We start from the raw sequence: 20,143 nt of genomic DNA on the forward strand, positions 1-20,143 counted from the left end.
TTTGTTTGCAGTGGTTGGAGGCCCTGGGGTGCTCATTCTATCTGCCTCTCTGTCTCTCTCTCTAATAAATAAATAAATAAAGATAAAATAAAGAGTTTTTAATATTTCATTATTTATTTATTTGACAGAAAGAAAGAGGGGAAGAGAGAGAGAGAGAGAATGGGCATGCCAGGGCCTCTAGCTACTGCAAACAAACTCCAGATGTATGTGCTACTTTGTGCATCTGGCTAATGTGGGTCCTGGGGAATCAAACCTGGGTCCTTTGGCTTTGCAGGCAAGTGCCTTAACTGCTAAGCCATCTTTCCAGCCCAATTTTTTTAAAAATATTTTTATTTATTTATTTATTTGAGAGCGACAGACACAGAGAGAAAGACAGATAGAGGGAGAGAGAGAATGGGCGCGCCAGGGCTTCCAGCCTCTGCAAACGAACTCCAGACACGTGCGCCCCCTTGTGCATCTGGCTAACGTGGGTCCTGGGGAACCGAGCCTCGAACCGGGGTACTTAGGCTTCACAGGCAAGCACTTAATCGCTAAGCCATCTCTCCAGCCCCAGCCCAAATTTTAAAAAATGTAAAATAAGAAATTGAATGAGATCTGGGAAGATAGCTTTGTGGCTAAAGGTGCCTGCTTGCTTGCAAAGCCTGCCAGCCCAGCTTCAATTCCCTAGTACTTATGTAAAGTCAGATGTTCATGTCTGGAGTTTATTTTCATCACCAACAGGTCCTAGCGCACCACTCTCCCCGACCCTCTTCTTTCTTTCACACACACACACACATACACACAAAATCTCAAGGCAAAGTCTTATTCTAGCCTAGGCTGACCTGAAACTACTGTCTGTAGCACCAGGCTGGCCTCAAATTCATGTCTATCCTCTTACCTCAGCCTCCCAAGTGATGGAACTAAAGGCATGGACCATCACACCTTGCTTAAATAAATAAATAAATATTTAAATACTCTTATTTATGTTCAAGAGAGGGGACTACTATTTATTTGCAAGCAGGGAGAGAGAGAGAGAATGAATATAGACATGCCAGGGCCTCCTGACCGTGGTCACTCCAGTCACTTGTGCTACTTTGTGCATCTGGCTTTATGTGGATAGTGGGGAATTGAACCTGGGCCATCAAGCTCTGCAAGCAAGTGCCTTTTATCGCTAACCATCTCTCCCCAGCCCCAAGATATTCTCTCTCTCTTTTTTGTTTTGTTTTTTCAAGGTAGGGTTTCACTCTATCCCAGGCTGACCTGGAATTAACTATGGAATCTAAGGGTGGCCTCAAACTCACAGCGATCCTCCTACCTCTGCCTCCCAAGTGCTGGGACTAAAGGCATGTGCCACCACACCTGGCTTTTTTCTCTTTTTAAAATTTCTTTAATTTTGTACTTTATATATTTATTTGAGAGAAACAAAAAAAACGAGGTAGAGAGAGAGGGAGAGAGAGAGAATGGGCATACCAGGGCCTCTAGCCATTGCAAATAAACTCCAGATGCACGTGCCACCATGTGCATCTGGCTTATGTGGGTACTTGGGAATCAAACCTGGGTCCTTTGGCTTCACAGACAAATGCCTTAACAATTAGCCATCTCTCCAGTCCTATCTTTTTTTAAATTAACTTATTTATTTGTAAGCAGAGAGAGAGAGACAGAGAGACAGAGAGAATGGGTATGCCAGGGCCTCCTTTGTGCATCTGGCTTTACATGGGTACTGGGGGATCCAGGTCATCAGGCTTTGCAGGCAAGCACCTTAACTGCTGAGATATCTCTCCAGCCCTAGAAATATTTTTATTTCCTTATTTTCAGAGATAGAGAGCAAGTGCACAGGAGATTGAGAATGGACATCTAGGCCCTCTTGCCTCTGCAAATAAGCTCCAGATGCATATGCCACTTTGTGCATGTGGCTTTACATGGGTACTTGTGAATTGAACGCAGGCTGACAGGTTTGGAAACAAGTGCCTCTAACCACAGAGCCATCTCTCCAGCCCCAAGAGACAGGGTCTCTTGCTGCTGAAAAGGTATTACCAGACTGCAGATGACCTCACCAGCCTGTGAGCTTCAGATTCCCCTGGCTGTACCTTCCTTTGTCATAGGCACATTGTATCACAGCTGCATGCACCAGCATTCGAGGCTTTATGTGAGTGTTGGGGAATTGAGCCCAGGCCAATAGGCTTTGCAAGCAAGCCCCTTTAACCATTGAGCAATCTCTCCAGTCCTTGGAACTGTGTTGTTATTATGATTTCTTTTATTATACTGTTTCTTTTTCTCTTGAGTTCCTGTTTTGATTTTTTGTTTCTTTTTTTTTTTAATTTCAGAGGTCTTCCTATAATGGCTCTTGATTTTGGCTGGTTAAGTGGAAGGCACTAAAAGACCAGATAGAACTGTTGGTGGCATAGAAAGATCTTTCCAGCTAGTGGCCTTTAGTGTAGAGCAATCAAATGGAAATACAAGGGGACTCTGCACGTTGTCACTTACAGGGCATCTCTGTAGGGCTGCTTAATTTCCCAGAGAGAAGTCACACACTCTTCTAGGAAGGCTGGGGCTGGAGAAGTGGCTGCAAGTGTTTCGTAAGCAGCGTGTTTTCTGTTTAGTACTTATTTCCCTCCAGCTTTGTTGATGTCTGTGTATCTGAGTTCCTCTCATTCATCTTTCCCAAAGAATAAACTAGTTCTTGCCAAGCATAAGGGCTCATGCCTGTAATCCCAGCACTCAGGAGGTTGGAGCGGGATGACTGTCACAGGTTGGAGTTAGCCTTTGCTGTGTTGTAAACTCCTTGTCAGTCGGGGCCACAGAGTAAGATCCTGTCTCAAAAAAACAAGTAAGGGGGCTGGAGAGATGGCTTAGTTGTTAAGGCACTTACCTGCAGAGCCAAAGGACCCAGGTTCGATTCGCCAGGACCCATATAAGCCAGATGCACAAAGGGTACACACATCTGGAGTTCGTTTGCAGTGGCTGGAGGCCCTAGCATGCTCATTCTCTCTCTCAAATAAATAAAGAAAAATAAAATATTTAAAAATAAAACAAGTTGGCTGGAGAGATGGCTTAGTGGTTAAGCACTTGCCTGTGAAGCCTAAGGACCCTGGTTCGAGGCTCGATTCCCCAGGACCCATGTTAGCCAGATGCACAAGGGGACGCTCGTGTCTGGAGTTCATTTGCAGTGGCTGGAAGCCCTGGCGCACCCATTCCCTCTCTCCCATTCTCTCTCTCTCTCTCTCTCTCTCTGTCGCTCTCAAATAAATAAATAAAAATTAAAAAACAAAAAAATTTAAAAATAAAACAAGTAATGGGGGAAGTTGGAGAGATGGCTTAACAGCTAAGGCACTTGTCTGCAAAACCTAAGTATCCAGGTTCAATTCCCTAGTACCCACATAAAGCCAGATGCACAAGGTGGCGCATGTGTGGGGTTTGTTTGCAGTGGCTCGAGGCCCTGGCATGCCTGTTCTCTCTCTCTTTTCCTTCTTCCTTCCCTTTCTCTTTCTCTAACAAATAAATAAAAATAAAAAATTTTGGGCTGGAGAGATGGCTTAGCGGTTAAGCGCTTGCCTGTGAAGCCTAAGGACCCGGGTTCGAGGCTCAGTTCCCCAGGTCCCACGTTAGCCAGATGCACAAGGGGGGCGCACGCGTCTGGAGTTCGTTTGCAGAGGCTGGAAGCCCTGGCGCGCCCATTCTCTCTCTCCCTCTACCTGTCTTTCTCTCTATGTCTGTCGCTCTCAAATAAATAAATAAAAAATGAACAAAAAAAATTAAAAAAGCTTGCGTCACCACGCCAGCTTTATTAAAAAAAAAATAAAAAATTTTTTAAAAATACAGCAATAAGGCCAGGCGTTGTGGCACACACCTTTAATCCTAGCACTTGGAAGGCAGAGGTAGGAGGATCGCCATGAGTTCGAGGCCACCCGAGACTATATAATCAGCCTGGGCTAGAGCAAAACCCTACTTGAAAAAAACCAAAGAGGGGAAAAACAGCAATAATGGTGACAGTTACAGGCAGGCCAATAGATAACATACTTTGAATCTTTGGAGTAATGGTGACAGTTACAGGCAGGCCAATAGATAACATACTTTGAATCTTTGGAGGTCTTTAAATATTAAACACAGACACACACATATATATACATCAAACAAACAAGTAATAGCCAGGCCTGGTGGTACATGCCTGTAATCCTAGCACTTGGGAAGTAGAGGCAGGAGAATCAGAAGTTCAAAGCCATCCTCAGCTGCACAGCAAGTTTGAGGCCAGTCTTTAATTCCAGCACTTGGGAGGCAGAGGTAGGATGATTGCCATGAGTTCAAGACTACCCTGAGATTACATAGTGAATTCTAGGTCAGCCTGGACTAGAGCAAGACCCTACCTGGAAAAAAAAAAAAAAAAACGTGGTGGTGCCTGGAGAGATAGCTCAGCTGTTAAGGTGCTTGCCTGCAAAGCCTAACGACCCTGGTTCAATTCTCCAGTATCCACATAAAGCCAGATGCACAAAGTAGCACATGCATCTGGAGTTTGTGTGCAACAGCTAGAGGCCCTGACAACCCCATTCATTCTCATTTTTTTTTTTCTCTCTCTCTCCTTGCAAATAAATAAAAACTTAAAGCTGGGCACGATGGTACACGTCTTTAATCCCAGCACTTGGGAGGCAAAGGTAGGAGGATTGCTGTGAGTTCGAGGCCACCATGAGAATACATAATGAATTCCAAGTCAGCCTGTGCTTAGAGTGAGATTCTACCTTGAAAAACAAAAACAATAACAACAAAAAATTAAAACAAACCAAAACAAAACAAAAAAAAAAACACATAAAAACCACAGACAAATGGCTGGGGTGATGGTTCATTGTTTAAAGTGCTTGCTTGCAAAGTCTGTTGGCCTGGGTTCAATTCCCCAGCACCCACATAAGGTCAAATGCATAAAGTAGCAAGAAGGGGCTGGAGAGATGGCTTAGCAGTTAAGGTACTTCTCGGCAAAGCCAAAGGACCCAGGTTCAGTTCCCCAGGACCCATGTAAGCCAGATACGCAAGGTGGCACATGCGTCTGGAGTTCGTTTGCAGGGCCTATTCTCTCTCCATCTGCTCTTTTCTCTCTTTCTCTCAAATAAATACAACTAAAAATATTTTTTTAATAAGTAGAAAGAGGCCCTGGTTTGTCCATTGTGACTCTTTGTTTCTCAAATAAATAAGTACATATAATTTACTTATTCAAAAAATATAATAAATATTAAATAAGATTATAGATGATAAGCCAGTTTCTTCTGAAGAGGAGGTAGTGATGGGCAGCCTGACTATGTAGTAACACTCTTGTCTTTTCTGGTTCTGAACCTAGTGATTGCAATTTCTCAGCCTTTCTGAAATTTTAAAGAAGAATCACTTTTTTCTTTGTTTTATTCCTGTTGGTTTTTGGGTATTTTGTTTTCTTAAATCCATATCACTTATCCATCTGATGCCCAGCCTCTTAAATGTTGGCATCTGTTATGTATTCTCTTTGTCTATTGGAGGTTTATGTCTTTTCTTTTTTTTACATTTTTATTTTTATTTATTTATTTGAGACAGAGAGAGGGAGAGAGAGATAGTGAGTGAGAATGGGCATACCAGGGCCTCTAGCCACTGCAAACAAACTCCAGACACATGCTCCACCATGTGCATTTGGCTTATGTGGGACCTGGAGAATTGAACCTGGGTCCTTATGCTTCACAGGCATGCCTTAAGTGCTAAGCCATCTCTCCAGCCCATGTCTTTTCTTTTATAGGTGTCGCCTGAAGGGTGGTCTGTACACGTGTATATGTGCAGGTGCATGTGTGAAGTCAGAGGAGAATGTCGAGTGTCCTGCTCTATAGCTCATCTGTGTGTTTCCTTAAGATGGAATCTCACTGCACCTGGACCAGTGAGCTTCTGACTCTCCCTATTCTCCCATCACTGCTCCCCACAGAGCTGAGGGGAATAGAACTCAGGGCAAGTCAGGCCCAACAAGCACTGTTTGTTACCCATTGAGCTGTCTTACTAGCCTGTTTTTTTTTGTTTTTTTTTTTTCTGTACATTTATAACAGTGTCAGGATCTGGGAGGCCTTAGTGGTAATTACATACATTGAATAGAAAATCTACTACTCACTCTTCATCCTCCCCGCGTTTGGCGTTTGCCCCACTGTTGTACTAAAATAGTCACTTATAAATAATTAAATCCAGCTGACTTTTAGCTTTTGTCTTACAAAGACTCTCAGTGGCATTGGCTAAGGTTTATTCTGAATAAACCCCTTTCTGAAACTCACCTTGGCTCTGATAATACCACCCTCTCAGGACTTATCTTTTGTTTCCTTATTTACTATGTGTGAGCTGTGTGTGGTTAGAGTTCTTCACATCTTCTCTCCAAACATAAATTCACTTACTGAGCTATATAATATAGATTGCAACGCCAACCGTAATTCAAGCTCCCTGAAGTTCACGTGTTACTCTGCTGGCAGATTTATACACTGAAAGTGTGACATTCGACCTCTCCTCTATATGTACAGCTGATTACTTAATGTTTCCTCCTGGAGATCTCTCAGGCTTTTCAAATCTGACATGAGCAAAAGGTAACACTCATTTTCTTTTATTCATTTACTTGACAGAGAAGAGGGAGAGAGAGAGAATGGGTGCTCCAGGGCCTCCAGCCACTGCAAATGAACTCCAGACACATGCGAACCCTTGTGCATCTGGCTAACGTGTGGGTCCTGGGGAATTGAACCTGGGTCCTTGGCTTTGTAGGCAAATGCCTTAACCACTAAATCATCCCTCCAGCTGGTAACACTCATTTTGTAATCCTCAAACTGGCTGTCCTACTCCCATCCTATAACATCATAAAATTACAAAGCCAAGCACCATCCTTTCCTATATATAAATTGTATAAGCAAGTCCTATTAATTCTGTCTGTATCTTAAATCTCAACTGAAAAATTTTTTAAATTTTTGTTATTTATTTGAGAGCAACAGACAGAGAAAGAGGCAGAGAGAGAGAGAGAGAGAGAGAGAGAGAATGGGTGCGCCAGGGCCTCTAGCCATTACAAACGAACTCTAAACTTGTGTGCTCCCTTATGAATCTGGCTAATGTGGGTCCTGGGGAATTGATCCTCGAACCAGGGTCCTTAGGCTTCATAGGCAAGTACTTAACCGCTAAGCCATCTCCCCAGCCCTCAACTCTTTTTTTAATTAATTTTTTAAATTTTTGTTTATTTATTTTTATTATTTATTTATTTATTTATTTTGGTTTTTCGAGATAGGGTCTCAGTCTGGTCCAGGCTGACCTGGAGTTAACTATGTATTCTCAGGGTGACCTCGAACTCTTGGTAATCCTCTTACCTCTGCCTCCCAAGGGCTGGGATTAAAGGCATGCACCACCACGCCCGGCTTATTTTTTTAAATTATTTTTATTTATTTATTCAAAAGTGACAAAGAGAGAATGAGGCAGAGAGAGAGAAAGAATGGGCAAGCCAGGGCCTCCAGCCACTGCAAACGAACTCCAGATGTGTGCGCCCCCTTGTGCATCTGGCTAACGTGGATCCTGGGGAATCGAGCCTCGAACCGGGGTCCTTAGGCTTCACAGGCAAGTGCTTAACTGCTAAGCCATCTCTCCAGCCCCTATTTTTGTTTTTTTGAGGTAGGATCTCACTTTGGTCCAGGCTGACCTGGAATTTACTATGTAGTCTCAGGGTGGCCTCAAACTCCTAGTGATCCTCCTACCTCTGCCTCCCAAATTATGGAATTAAAGACATGTGCTACCATGCCTGGCTAAATTTTTTTATTTTTATCTTTTGTTTTTTTGAGGTAGGGTTTCACTCTAGCCCAGGCTGACCTGGAATTCACTATGTAGTCTCAGGGTGGCCTCGAACTCACAGCAATCCTTCTACCTCAGCCTCCCAAGTGCTGGGATTAAAGGAATGCGCCACGATGCCTGGCTCTTAAATCTCAACTCTTTCCATCTTTATTGCCACTGTTCTAGTTCTAGACTACCATTGTCTCTTGTTCATACTATTTTGAATGTGTACACTTGCTGGGATTGAACCAAGGGCCAAGTGCATGCTAAACAAGCATTGTGCTAATTAACTACACCCCAACCTGACTCTTGTAGGGACCCTTTCCATGTTTTTATTTATTTATCTGAGAGAGAGAGTGAGAGAGAAAATGGTACAGAGTGAATGAGAATGGGCGCGCCAGGGCCTCCAGCCCCTGCAGATGAACTCCAGATGCATGTACCACCTTGTGCATCTGGCTTTACATGGGTACTGAGAAATCAAATTGGGTCCTTAGCTTTTGGAGGCAATTGCCTTAACCACTTCGCCATCTCTCTAGCCCTGTTTTTTTTTTTTTTAAGTTGCATTTATGTATGTATTTGTTTGTGTTTGTATATAGATGTACATGTGCTTCATGTAGTCACAGGCAGGAGGATCGCTGTGAGTTCAAGGCCACCTTGATATTACATAGTGACTTCTAGGTCAGCTTGGGCTAGAGTGAGACCCTAGCACAAAAAACAAACAAAAATTTATTTATTTGAGGCCAGGTATGGTGGAGCACGCCTTTAATCCCAGCACTTGGGAGGCTGAGGTAGGAGGATTGCCGTGAGTTCAAGGCCAACCTGAGACAACAGAGTGATTTTTCAGGTCAGCCGGAGCTAGAGTGAGACCCTACCTCAGAAAACAAACAGCTATATATGTATATATATATTTGAGAGAGAGAGATAGAGACAAAGAGAATGAGTATGGGCATGTCAGGGCCTCCTGCCACTGCAACTGAACTCCAGGTACACTTTCTGGCTTTATATGGGTGCTGAGAATGGAACCTGGTCCATCAGGCTTTGCAAGCAAGCATCTTTAACTGCTGAGCCATCTCTCCAGCCCCAGAGTAGTATCTTTAAAACACAGATCCACTAACTTTTTCCTAGTTAAAATTATTCATTATCTGGCTGGGGAGATGGCTCAATAGTTAAAGGCACTTGCTTGCAAAGCCTGACCACCAGGTTCCATTCCCCAGTACCTACATAAAACCAGGTGCACAAAGTGACATATGCATCTGGAGTTTGTAGCAGCAAAAGGCCCAGACATACCCATTCTCTCTCTCTTTCTCTTAAGTAAGTAAGTAAACAAGTAAAAACATGTGTATGGCTGGGCATGGTGGCAAACACCTTTAATCCCAGCACTCGGGAGGCAGAGGTAGGAGGATCACTGTGAGTTTGAGGCCACTCTGAGAATACAGAGTGAATTCCAGGTCAACCTGGTCTAAGTGAGACCTTACCTCGAAAAAACAAAAACAAAAACAAAAAAATGTGCATATATGATCAAATTTAGAAGTGATTAAAGAATATAAACAATGGGCTGGAGAGATGGCTTAGCAGTTAAGCACTTGCCTGTGAAGCCTAAGGACCCCGGTTCGAGGCTCGGTTCCCCAGGTCCCACGTTAGCCAGATGCACAAGGGGGCGCGCGCGTCTGGAGTTCGTTTGCAGTGGCTGGAAGCCCGGGCGCGCCCACTCTCTCACTCTCCCTGTATCTGTCTTTCTCTCTGTGTCTGACGCTCTCAAATAAATGAATAAAAATTAAAAAAAAAAAATCTTTAAAAAAAAAAAAAGAATATAAACAAGGCTGAAGAAATGGCTCAGTGGTGAAAGTGCTTACCTGCAAGGACTGATGACCCAGGTTTGATTCCCCAGTGCCCATGTAAAGCCAGATGCACAGTGGCACATGCACCTGGAGTTTGTAGCAGCTAGAGGCCCTGGTACACCCATTTCCTCTCTCTCTCTCTCTCTCTCTCTCTCTCTCTCTCTCTCTCTGTCTGCTTGAAAATAATAGCCCCGAAGCACTTTGTTGTAGCTTAGAAGTTTCTGCCTATACCTCTTGTCTTTATGCACGCTCTATGCCAGCTTCACTGGCCTTACATTCCTTCCGTTTCCTTTAGAAGAAACACCTTGTGGTTTTGTTGTTGATGTTGTTTATTTTTCGAGGTAGGGCTCACTCTAGCCCAAGCTGACCTGGAATTCACTCTGCAGTCTCAGGCTGGCCTGCACCACCACGCCTGGCTTTTATTTTTATTTTTATTTTTTTTTCCGAGGTAAGGTTTCACTCTAGTCCAGGCTGACCTGGAATTCACTAGGTAGTCTCAGGGTGGCCTCAAACTCTTGGTGATCCTCCTACCTCTGCCTCCCAAGTGCTGGGAGTAAAGGCATGTGACATCACTGAACCATCTTCCCAGGCCCTGAGAAAGGTAACATTTAAATAAGCCTTAAGAATTTGAAAAAAATAGCCAGGTGTGGTGGCATGCATCTGGAGTTTGTTTGCAGTGCTATTCTCTAACTACCTCTTTATTTCTCTCTCTCACTGTCAGATTAAGTAATTTGTTTTTGTTTTTGTTTTTTTGTTTTTTTGAGATAGGGTTTACACTAGCCCAGTCTGACCTGGAACTCACTATGTAGTCTCAGAATGGTCTTGATCCTCCTACCTCTGCCTTCCAAGTGCTGGGATTAAAGGCGTGTGCCACCACGCATGGCTCCTTTTTTTTTTTTTTTTTTCCTTCTGTTATTATCCTAACCGTCACCATTAACACCAAAAAGAGGAGGGAAATACAGAGATGAAATTACTTTTCATTTCCAGGACAGTACTCCAGGAAGGTAATACCAATAGGTTTATACTACAAAGTGCTTTAAACCAAGAGAGAATGGGCTTGAGTATGTGATAGTAAGATATAATGTGTATTATAAGTGATTGTGCAAATTTAGGTAGAGTATTATGAACCCAATATAAGAAACACTAAACATCTGATTAAAGTACAAGGACACAAAATATGCCATAAAGGAAGGAAGCCATGTTTCAACCAGCCTGCCGTTTTTCTTTCTGCTTCTTCCTCCCCACCTCCTCCCCCTCCCTCCTTCTTAGCTCATGTAGCCCTCTCAGCTGCCCTCTTACTTGCTGTATAGCTGAGGATGACTTCGAACTTCTGATCCTTCTGCCTGTACCTACTGAGTGCTAGGGTTACAGGCACAAGACTCCACGCTTGTGGTTATGAGGTGCTGGGGACTGAACTATGGTTTCCTTCATGCTAGGCTGGCACTCTACCTACTGAAGCTATCTCCCTGGCTTTTAATTATTGGTTTGTTTGGTTGGGGGGGTCTTTATTTTTTTGTTGTTGTTGTTTATTTTTATTTATTTATTTGAGAGCCACAGACAGAGAGACAAAGAGGCAGATATATAGAGAGAATGGATGCGCCAGGGCCTCCAGCCACTGTAAACGAACTCCAGACGCATGTGCCCCCTTATGCATCTGGCTAATGTGGGTCCTGGGAAACCGAGCCTCGAACCAGGGTTCTTAGGCTTCACAGGCAAGCGCTTAACCACTAAGCCAACTCTCCAGCCCAAGAGTCTTTATTTTTTGAGATGAGGCCCAAGCTGACCTCAAACTCATGACCCTCCTGCCTCAGCCTCCTGATTATGGGATTGCAAATGTGTATCATCATATTTTACACTAGCCTAGCCTTTTGTCTCCAATAGAAGTTCCTAGAAAACATAGCAAGATCCTGTACTTTGTCTTGGTATCACTTATAAAAAATTAGAGATGTTTCATCCCATATCTTGGATTTTCTTCACTGTAATACAGCTAATATTTATTTGTTTAAACTTTTTTTTTTCTTTTTTGAGGGAAGCCCAACAGACTGGCCTTTTTTTTTTTTAATGTGTGTGAGAGAGAGAATTGGCACACCAGGACCTTCAGCCACTGCAAATAAACTCCAGATGCATGCGCCCCCTTGTGCACATGTGTGACCTTGCATGCTTGTGTCACTTTGTCTGGCTTACGTGGGACTTGGAGAGAACAGGAGGCCTTAGGCTTCACAGTGCCTTAACCACTAGGCTATCTCTCCAGCCTGATTTGTTTAAACTTTTGAAAACTTGGAGCTGGAGCCAGGCGTGGTGGTGTACGCCTCTAATCCCAGCACTTGGGAGGCAGAGGTAGTAGACTACTGAATGAATTCCAGGTCAGCCTGGGCTAAAGCAAGACCCTGCCTTGAAAAACAAAACAAAAACAAAAAATCAACTTGGAGCTGGGCATGGTGGTGCATACTTTAATCCCAGCACTTGGGAGGCAGAGGTAAGGGTAGAATTGCCATGAGTTCGAAACGACATAGTGAATTCCAGGTCAGCCTGGGCTAGAGCGAGACCCTATCTCAATAAAGGAAAAAAAAAAAAAAAACAAAAAAACAACTTGGGCTGGGAAGATTGCTCAGTGGTTAAAGGCATTTGCTTACAAAGCCTGATGGCCCAGGTTCAGTTCACCAGTATCCACATAAAGACAGATGCATCAAGTGGCACAATTGTTTGGAGTTTGTTTGTAGCAACAAGGGGCCCTGACATACCCATTCTCTCTCTCTCCTTCTGCCCCTCACTCTCTCATATAAATAAATAAAAGGGCTGGAGAGATGGCTCAGTGGTTAAAGGTGCTTGTTTGCAAAGGCCTAGGTTCAAATCCCCAGTACCCACATAAAGCCAGATTTACAAAGTAATGTGCATCTAGAGTTTGTTAGCAGTGGCAAGATGCCCTAGTGAGGTCATTCCCTCTTTTTTATACCCCTCCTCTTTCTGCTTTCAAGTAAATAAATATTTTAAAAACAACTGGGTGTGGTGGCACACGCCTTTAATCCCAGCACATGGGAGACAGTGGTAGGAGGATCACCATGAGTTCAATGCCACCCTGAGACTACACAGTGAATTCCAGGTCAGCCTGGGCTAGAGTGAGACCCAACCTTGAAAAACAAAACAAAACAAAACAAAAAAAGCACACAAGGTTGCACATGTGCACAAGGAGGCACATGTGTCTGGAGTTTGATTTCAGCGGCTGGAGGCCCTTGCATACTAATTCTCTCTTTCACTTTTGCATTAAAAAAAAAAAAATAGCTGGGTGTAGTGGTGCACGTCTTTAATCCCAGCACTGGGGAGGCAGAGGTAGGAGGATCGCTATGAGTTCGAGGCCACCCTGAGACTACATAGTGAATTCCAGGTCAGCCTGGGCTAGAGTGAAACCCTACCTCGAAAAAACCAAAAATAAATAAAGAAATAAATAAAGGCAGTCTGTTGGGCTTGCCTTAAAAAAATAAAATAAAAAATAAACTGAGTGTGGTGGCATACACGTTTAATCCCTGTACTTTGGAGGCAGAGGTAGGAGGATCACCATGAGTTTGAGGCCACTCTGAGACTACAGTGTGAATTCCAGGTCAGCCTAGGCTATAGTGAGACCCTATCTTGAAAAACAACAACAAAATAGTACTTTTAAAAACTTATAATAAGCAACTTTGAACTAAATATATATTAGTATAGCAACACATTTCATTTTCAGTTTCTGATATGATAGTTAAAATATCTTATTATGGGCTAGAGGGATGGCTTAGCAGTTATAAAGCACTTGCCTGCAAAGTCAAAGGACTCAAGTTTGGTTCCCCAGGACCCATGTAAGCCAGATGCACAAAGTAGCACATGTGTCTGGAGTTCGTTTGCAGAGGCTGGAGGCCCTGACATGCCCATTCTCTCTCTCTCTCTCTCTCTCTCTTTTTCTATCTGCCTCTCTCCCTCCAATAAATAAATAAAATAAAATAAAAATTTATTGCTATCCAAACTCACAATAATTTCCAATGTTCTTCAGGTATTGTGTATTTTTCCCTTGTGAATACTTTGTGTTCAATTTATTTATATCCTTCATGATTTCATAAGTTTTTATTATTTCCTCATCAATGTTAGACTCCACTTGTCTCATTACACTATGGACTTAGAGGCAAGCAAACCATGTGCTGCATCTCTGTATGATTAGAAACATCCTAATAAAATATAGTTTCCTTTTTTGGGGGGCTGGAGAGATGGCTTAGCGGTTAAGCGCTTGCCTGTGAAGCCTAAGGACCCTGGTTCGAGGCTCGGTTCCCCAGGTCCCACGTTAGCCAGATGCACAAGGGGGCGCACGCGTCTGGAGTTCGTTTGCAGAGGCTGGAAGCCCTGGTGCGCCCATTCTCTCTCTCTTCCTCTGTCTTTCTCTTTGTGTCTGTCGCTCTCAAATAAATAAATAAAAAATTAAGAAAAAAATAGTTTCCTTTTTCAAAACCATCAAGCTGGAGAGATGGTTTAGTAGTGGCTAAGGCATTTGCCTGTGAAGCCTAAGGACCCAGGTTCAACTCCCCAGTATCCACATACGCCAGATGCATAAGGTTGCACATGTGTCTGGAGTTCATTTGCAGTGACTGAAGGCCCTGGCATACCCCTTGTCTCTCTCTATCTATCTGCCTCTTTCTCTCACTCAAATAAATAAATAATTATTTTTGGTTTTTTCGAGGTAGGGTCTCACTCTAACCCAGGCTGACCTGGAATTCACTATGCAGTCTCAGGGTGGCCTTAAACTCATGGCGATCCTCCTTCCTCTGCCTCCCAAGTGCTGGGATTAAAGGTGTGCACAACCATACCTGGCATATTAAATTAAATAAACAAAAATTTTAAAAAACCTTAACCATCCTTATTTCATTCTCTTATGATTCCTGGCAGAAGAATTCTTACCATTTATTCTTATTCTATTTAGCTCTTCTAGCCTCCTCTCGAGCTCACTGCTGTTAATACTTGTATCAATTTCCCTAGGAAGTCAGGAGCTTCCTTAGACTTTAACACCTAGATGTACAATCCTTCTGACCTCCTGTTCTTCATGTCACCCTGTAGCCATATGTGTCATTGGCTCAGCAGATGGCACCACCAAGTCCAAGCAACAGCACCCCTAACAGCAACAGTGGAAGCAACGGGCATGACCAGCTGAGCAAAACCAACCTGTACATCCGGGGACTGCAGCCAGGCACTACTGACCAGGACCTCGTCAAGTTGTGTCAGCCGTAAGTTGCAGTCCAAGCAGGGAGGCTTCGGGGGCAGACCAGATGTGCTGATGTTGGCTTCTTACCACATGCTTTTACCCTGAGGTGCACCAGTGTGATGCTTCCACCCCGCAATCACTTTCTCAGCATCTCCCCCCCCCCGGGGGTGTGTGTGTGTGTGTGGTGTATGCACATGCATGTGCTGATGTAACACCTGGTAGGCTCACCTGCAGTGGCTAGAGGGGACCATGGGGTGTCCCGCTCCACTGATCTTCCACGCATTCTTCTGGAGCTGGACTCTCTTACTGACCCCAGATCCTGCCATTTCTTCACATGCCCTGTGCTCCCCTACAGGACTGGGGTTACAAACAAGTGTGATCACACCCAGCTGTTCAGGTGGGTCCTGGGCTCAAATGTAAGAGGTCTCTCAGGCCTCCTCGTGCCCTCATGCTTGCACAGGAATGTTCTCAACTGCTGAGCCATCCCACCAGCCCTGTGGGTTAGTTTTATTTGGATACTTGGATAGCATCTCAAGTATTCCAAGTTGGGTCTCCGACTCATTAGGTAGGTGGGGATGGCATTGAATTCATGATCCTCCTACCTCTACCTTCAAGGGCTGGGATTACAAGAATCCACTGCCATGCCTGGATCAGCATCCTCTTTTTTTTCCTTTTTTGCCAAGGTCTCTTACTACTGCAGACAAATGCCTGTTTGACTTTACATGGGCACTGGAGAATTAAGCCTGGCCTGGTAGGCTTTGCAAGCAAATGCTTTTAACTGCAGATCTATTGCCCAAGACACCCCCCTTTTAAAAATTATTTAAAGTGTGTGTGTGTGTGTGTGTGTGTGTGTGTGTGTGTGCGCGCGCTATGATGCACATATGAAGGTCAGAGAAAAACTTTGAGGTTCCTTACTGTCTATTTGAAGCAGGATCTCTTATCATCCACGTTCCATTTGCAAGCTTCCAGAAAGTTCTGTCTCCACCTATCTTCTTACTGTAGGTACACTGGAGTTATAGAAATCTACCACAGCTTCTGGCTTTTACATGGGATCCGGGGATCTGAACTCAGGTACTCAGAGTTGCAGCGCTTTATCCACTGAGCCATCTCCCAGCCCCTGGTTCTACATCCTCTTAAAAAAATTCTTGGGCTGGAGAGACGGCTTAGCGGTTAAGGCATTTGCCTGCCAAGCCAAAGGATCCTGGTTCGACTCTCCAGGACCCACACAAGCCAGATGCACAAGGGGACGCACACATCTGGAGTTCGTTTGCAGTGGCTAGAAGCCCTGGCACACCCATTCTCTCTCTCTTTCTTTCTCTGTCTTTCACCATCCTCTCTCAAATAAATAAATAAAATATATTTTAAAAACATCTGGGCTTCAGAGATGGCTTAGCAGTTAAGTGCTTGCCTGTGAAGCCTAGGACCCCGGTTTGAGGCTCAACTTCCCAGGACCCATGTTAGCTAGATGCACAAGGGGGCGCATGCGTCTGGAGTTCGTTTGCAGTGGCTGGAGGCCCTGGCACGCCCATTCTCTCTCTGTCTATCACTCTTCTCTCTTTCTCTCTGTGTGCTTGCAAATAAATTTTAAAAAATTAAAAAAATTCTTAGCTGGATGTGGTGGCGCACATCTTTAATCCCAGCACTTGGGAGGCAGAGGTAGGATTGCAGAGAGTTCGAAGCTACCCTGAGACAACATGGTGAATTCCAGGTCAGTCTGAGCCAAAGTGAGATTGTACCTTGAAAAACCAAAACCAAACAAACAAAATTCTTCTGTAACCCAAGCAATCAGGAGGCTGAGACAGGAGGAATACCAATTTGAGGCCAGTCTGGGCTACATAACAAGATCCTTTTTCAAAAATAAATATTTCTTAAGAGTTCTCACCAGGCATGGTGGCGCATGCCTTTAATCCCAGCACTTGGGAGGCAGAGGTAGGAGGATTCCTGTGAGGTTGAGGCCACCTTCTCAGGGGTGAATTCCATAGTGAATTCCAGGTCAACCTGGGCTAGAGCAAGACCCTACCTCAAAAAAACAAAAACAAAAAAGAAAAACAACAACAAAAAGAAAAAACTCTGAAAAGGGGCTGGAGAGATGGCTCAAGAGTTAAGGCACTTATCTGCAAAGCCAAAGGATCCAGATTTGATTTCCCAATAACCACAATACCCACATAAAACCAGATGCCCAAGGTGATGCATGCATTTGGAATTCATTTGCAGTGGCTGGAGTCCCTGACCCACTCATTCTCTCTCTCCTTCTCCCTCTCTCTCCTTGCAAATAAATAAATAAAACATTTAAAAACTTCACTTCAGCAGCACATGTACAGAAGATTAATATATAGCCCTTGCACAAGAAAAGCATTCTAACATAAACGGAGGGGCTGGAGAGATGGCTCAGTGGTGAAAGGTGCTTGCTTACAAAACCTGAAGAGCTGGGCTCAATTCCCCATGCCTACATAAAGCCAGTTGCACAAAGTGGCATATGCAGCTGAAGTTCATTTGCAGTAACAGGAGGTTCTGGTGCATCCATTCTCCCTCCATTCTTTCTCTCCCTCAAAATAAACAAATAAATAACATTTAAAAAAAATAAGAGCTGAGAAGATTACTCAATGGTTAAAGCTGGACACAAAATGTGGCACATATTGTGTTCATTTAAAGCAACAAGAGGTCCTGGCATGCCAAGAGTTTGAGGTCAGCCTGGAGCTACAGAGTGAGTTCCAGGTCAGCCTGGCCTACAGCAAGACCCTACCTCAAAAAAAACAAAAACAAGCAAGCAAAAAAAAAAAAAAAAAAAAAAAATTTGCTTTTGTGGTAGGATCTCACTCTAGCCCAGGCTGACCTGGAATTCACTATGGAGTCTCAGGGATTAAAAATTTTTTCGCCGGACGTGGTGGCGCATGCCTTTAATCCCAGCACTCGGGAGGCAGAGGTAGGAGGATTGCTGTGAGTTCGAGGCCACCCTGAGACTCCATGGTGAATTCCATGTCAGCCTGGGCTAGAGTGAGACCCTACCTCGAAAAACAAAAACAAAAATAAATTTTTTTTACAGAAAGAAACTCAAAGCTGGGCATGGTGGCACATGCCTTTTTTAATCCCAGTACTCAGGAGGTAGGGGTAAGAGATTTGCTGTGAATTTAAGACTCAAGTCTGCAGACTGACTACCAGGTCAGCCTGAGCTAGAGTGAGACTCTACCTCCAAAAAAAAAAGCCAGGTGTGGTGGCACACACCTTTAATCCCAGGGCTCGGGAGGCAGAGGGAGGAGGATCACCATGAGTTCAGAGTCATCCTGAGACAGCGTAGTGAATTCCAAGTCAGTCTGGGCTAGAGTGAAACCCCATTTCCAAAAACCAACAAAAAAAAAAAGAAAAAGAAAAAAGAAAAAGAAAGAAAGAAAGGAAAAGAAACTCATTTTGGCTTTCCTGTACTTTCAGATTCATTTTTGCCCCTCTGAACAGTGTCTGAGTGGGTGGGGACTAGTCAGGATCGGAATGTATTATGGGAGAATCCGGATAGGGACGATGGAGAAACAGGAGTGAAAGCTGGGTGTGGTAGCACTCACCTGTTATTCCCGACACTTACCAGGCTGCAGCTGGATCAGGAGTGCCAGGAGTTTGGGGGCTATCCTGGGCTACAAGGTAAATTCTAGGACAGCAAGGACTATAGAATGAGACCCTGTCTCAAGAAACAAAACCAAGGAGCTGATGAGATGGCTCTTGCAAAGCCTGCCAGCCTGGGTTGGATTCCCCAGAGCCCACATAAAACCAGATGTACAAGATGGCATGTGGAGTTCTTTTGCGGGGGCAAGAGGCCGTGGTGCACCCATGTTCTCTCTGTGTGTCTTGCAAAGAAGTAAAACTATTTTTTTATTTACTTTTTTTAAGATTTATTTGAGAGTGACAGACAGAGAGAGAGACACACACACACACAGAGAATGGGTGCTCCAGAGCCTCCAGCCACTGCAGACGAACTCCAGATGCATGCGCCCCCTTGTGCATCTGGCTAACGTGGGTCCTGGGGAATGGAGCCTCGAACCAGGGTTCTTAGGCATTACAGGCAAGTGCTTAACCGCTAAGCCATCTCTCCAGCCCTTGTTTGATCCTTTTAAAAAATAGTTTTATGGGCTGGAGAGATGGCTTAGCAGTTAAGGCGCTTGCCTGTAAAACCGAGGGACCCAGTGTTGCGGTCAGGTTAGCATTGCTGCAGAGATTACCCGACCAAGAGCAGCTTGTAGGGAAAAAAGGTTTATTTAGTCTTACAGGCTCGAGGGGATGCTTCATGATGGCAAGGAAAATGATGGCATGAGTAGAGGGTGGACATCACCATCTGGCCAACATAAGGTGGACAACAGCAACAGTAGAGTGTGTCAAACACTGGCAAGGGGATACTGGCTATAACACCCGTAAGCCTGCCCCCCAACAATACACTGCTTTCAGGAGGCATTAATTCCCAAATCTCCACCACCTGGGAACTTAGCATTCAGAGCATGTAAGTTTATGGGGGACACCTGAATCAAACCACCACACCCAGGTTTGATTCCCCAGGACCCACGTAAGCCAGTCGCAAGGTGGTGCATGTGTCTGGAGTTCATTTACAGTGGCTGGAGGTCCTGGCACACTCTTTATCTGCCTCTTTCTCTCTCTCCTTCTGTCTCTGTCAAATAAATAAGTTGATTTAATTAAATTAATTTTTTTTAAAAAGAAGCAAACAGGCAGTGAGGTACACGGGGTGCACCCTTGTGGATGGAGAGCAGGGAATTGAGCTTTTCTAGGAAGGGTGTTTCTTTTGCACAGGAGGACTTCTTGCCTTTGTCCCAGTGGTCTCTTCCTGGGTTGCTGGGAAGTGCATGTTGTTGGATCCTGGATTCTGGAGAGCCGGAAGGAGAGGCGTGGCCTGGGACTGGAACTCTGAGTTCTCTTGAAGGGGCTGCTTCTGAGGAGAGAGAGAGCTGCAGAGACCCAGCTGTTGCCAGCTGCAGTGGAAATTCTGAGCTCTGTGTCTCAGGCTGCTAGGCCACAGCTGGCTCCACCCTGGGGCCTTGATGGGGATAGCAGCGAGATGTCCTCTGGCCTGCAGTCTTCATGACTCCCTCCTCTTGCCTAAATTTGGGCAGGAATCCAAGTATGTATCCCTGAAGGGCTAGCAAGGCTACAAATGTTCCCACCCACCTTTTGGTGTGTGCTTTCCCAGCCTCCAGGGCAGTACTTGGCTTATTCTGTCAAATCTTTTGGGTCCCAGAAGCGCCACTAAAAAAGTCAGTCAGAGGCTGCCACAAAATGAAAACAAGTCAATCACCATCTGTTCTTTAGGGATCAGAGGAGATGAGAGAGAGAAAAA

The 20,143-nt window shown here is 44.4% G+C and overlaps 1 protein-coding gene across 3 annotated transcripts in view; it reads left to right on the forward strand.

Annotated features, from left to right (window-relative positions):
- The window catches only part of Rbms2 (RNA binding motif single stranded interacting protein 2), a 73,590-nt gene that overhangs the window by 15,722 nt on the left and 37,725 nt on the right, over positions 1-20,143 (forward strand). For all 3 annotated transcript variants that reach the window (XM_045152403.1, XM_045152401.1, XM_045152402.1), the window contains one exon: positions 14,670-14,836. In XM_045152403.1, coding sequence (XP_045008338.1) covers positions 14,694-14,836 — 143 coding nt within the window. In that variant the 5' untranslated portion in view covers positions 14,670-14,693. The remainder of the gene's footprint in view (positions 1-14,669; positions 14,837-20,143) is intronic.

This window comes from Jaculus jaculus, chromosome 6, assembly GCF_020740685.1.
Source record: "Jaculus jaculus isolate mJacJac1 chromosome 6, mJacJac1.mat.Y.cur, whole genome shotgun sequence".
NCBI classification, from domain to species: Eukaryota; Metazoa; Chordata; class Mammalia; order Rodentia; family Dipodidae; genus Jaculus; species Jaculus jaculus.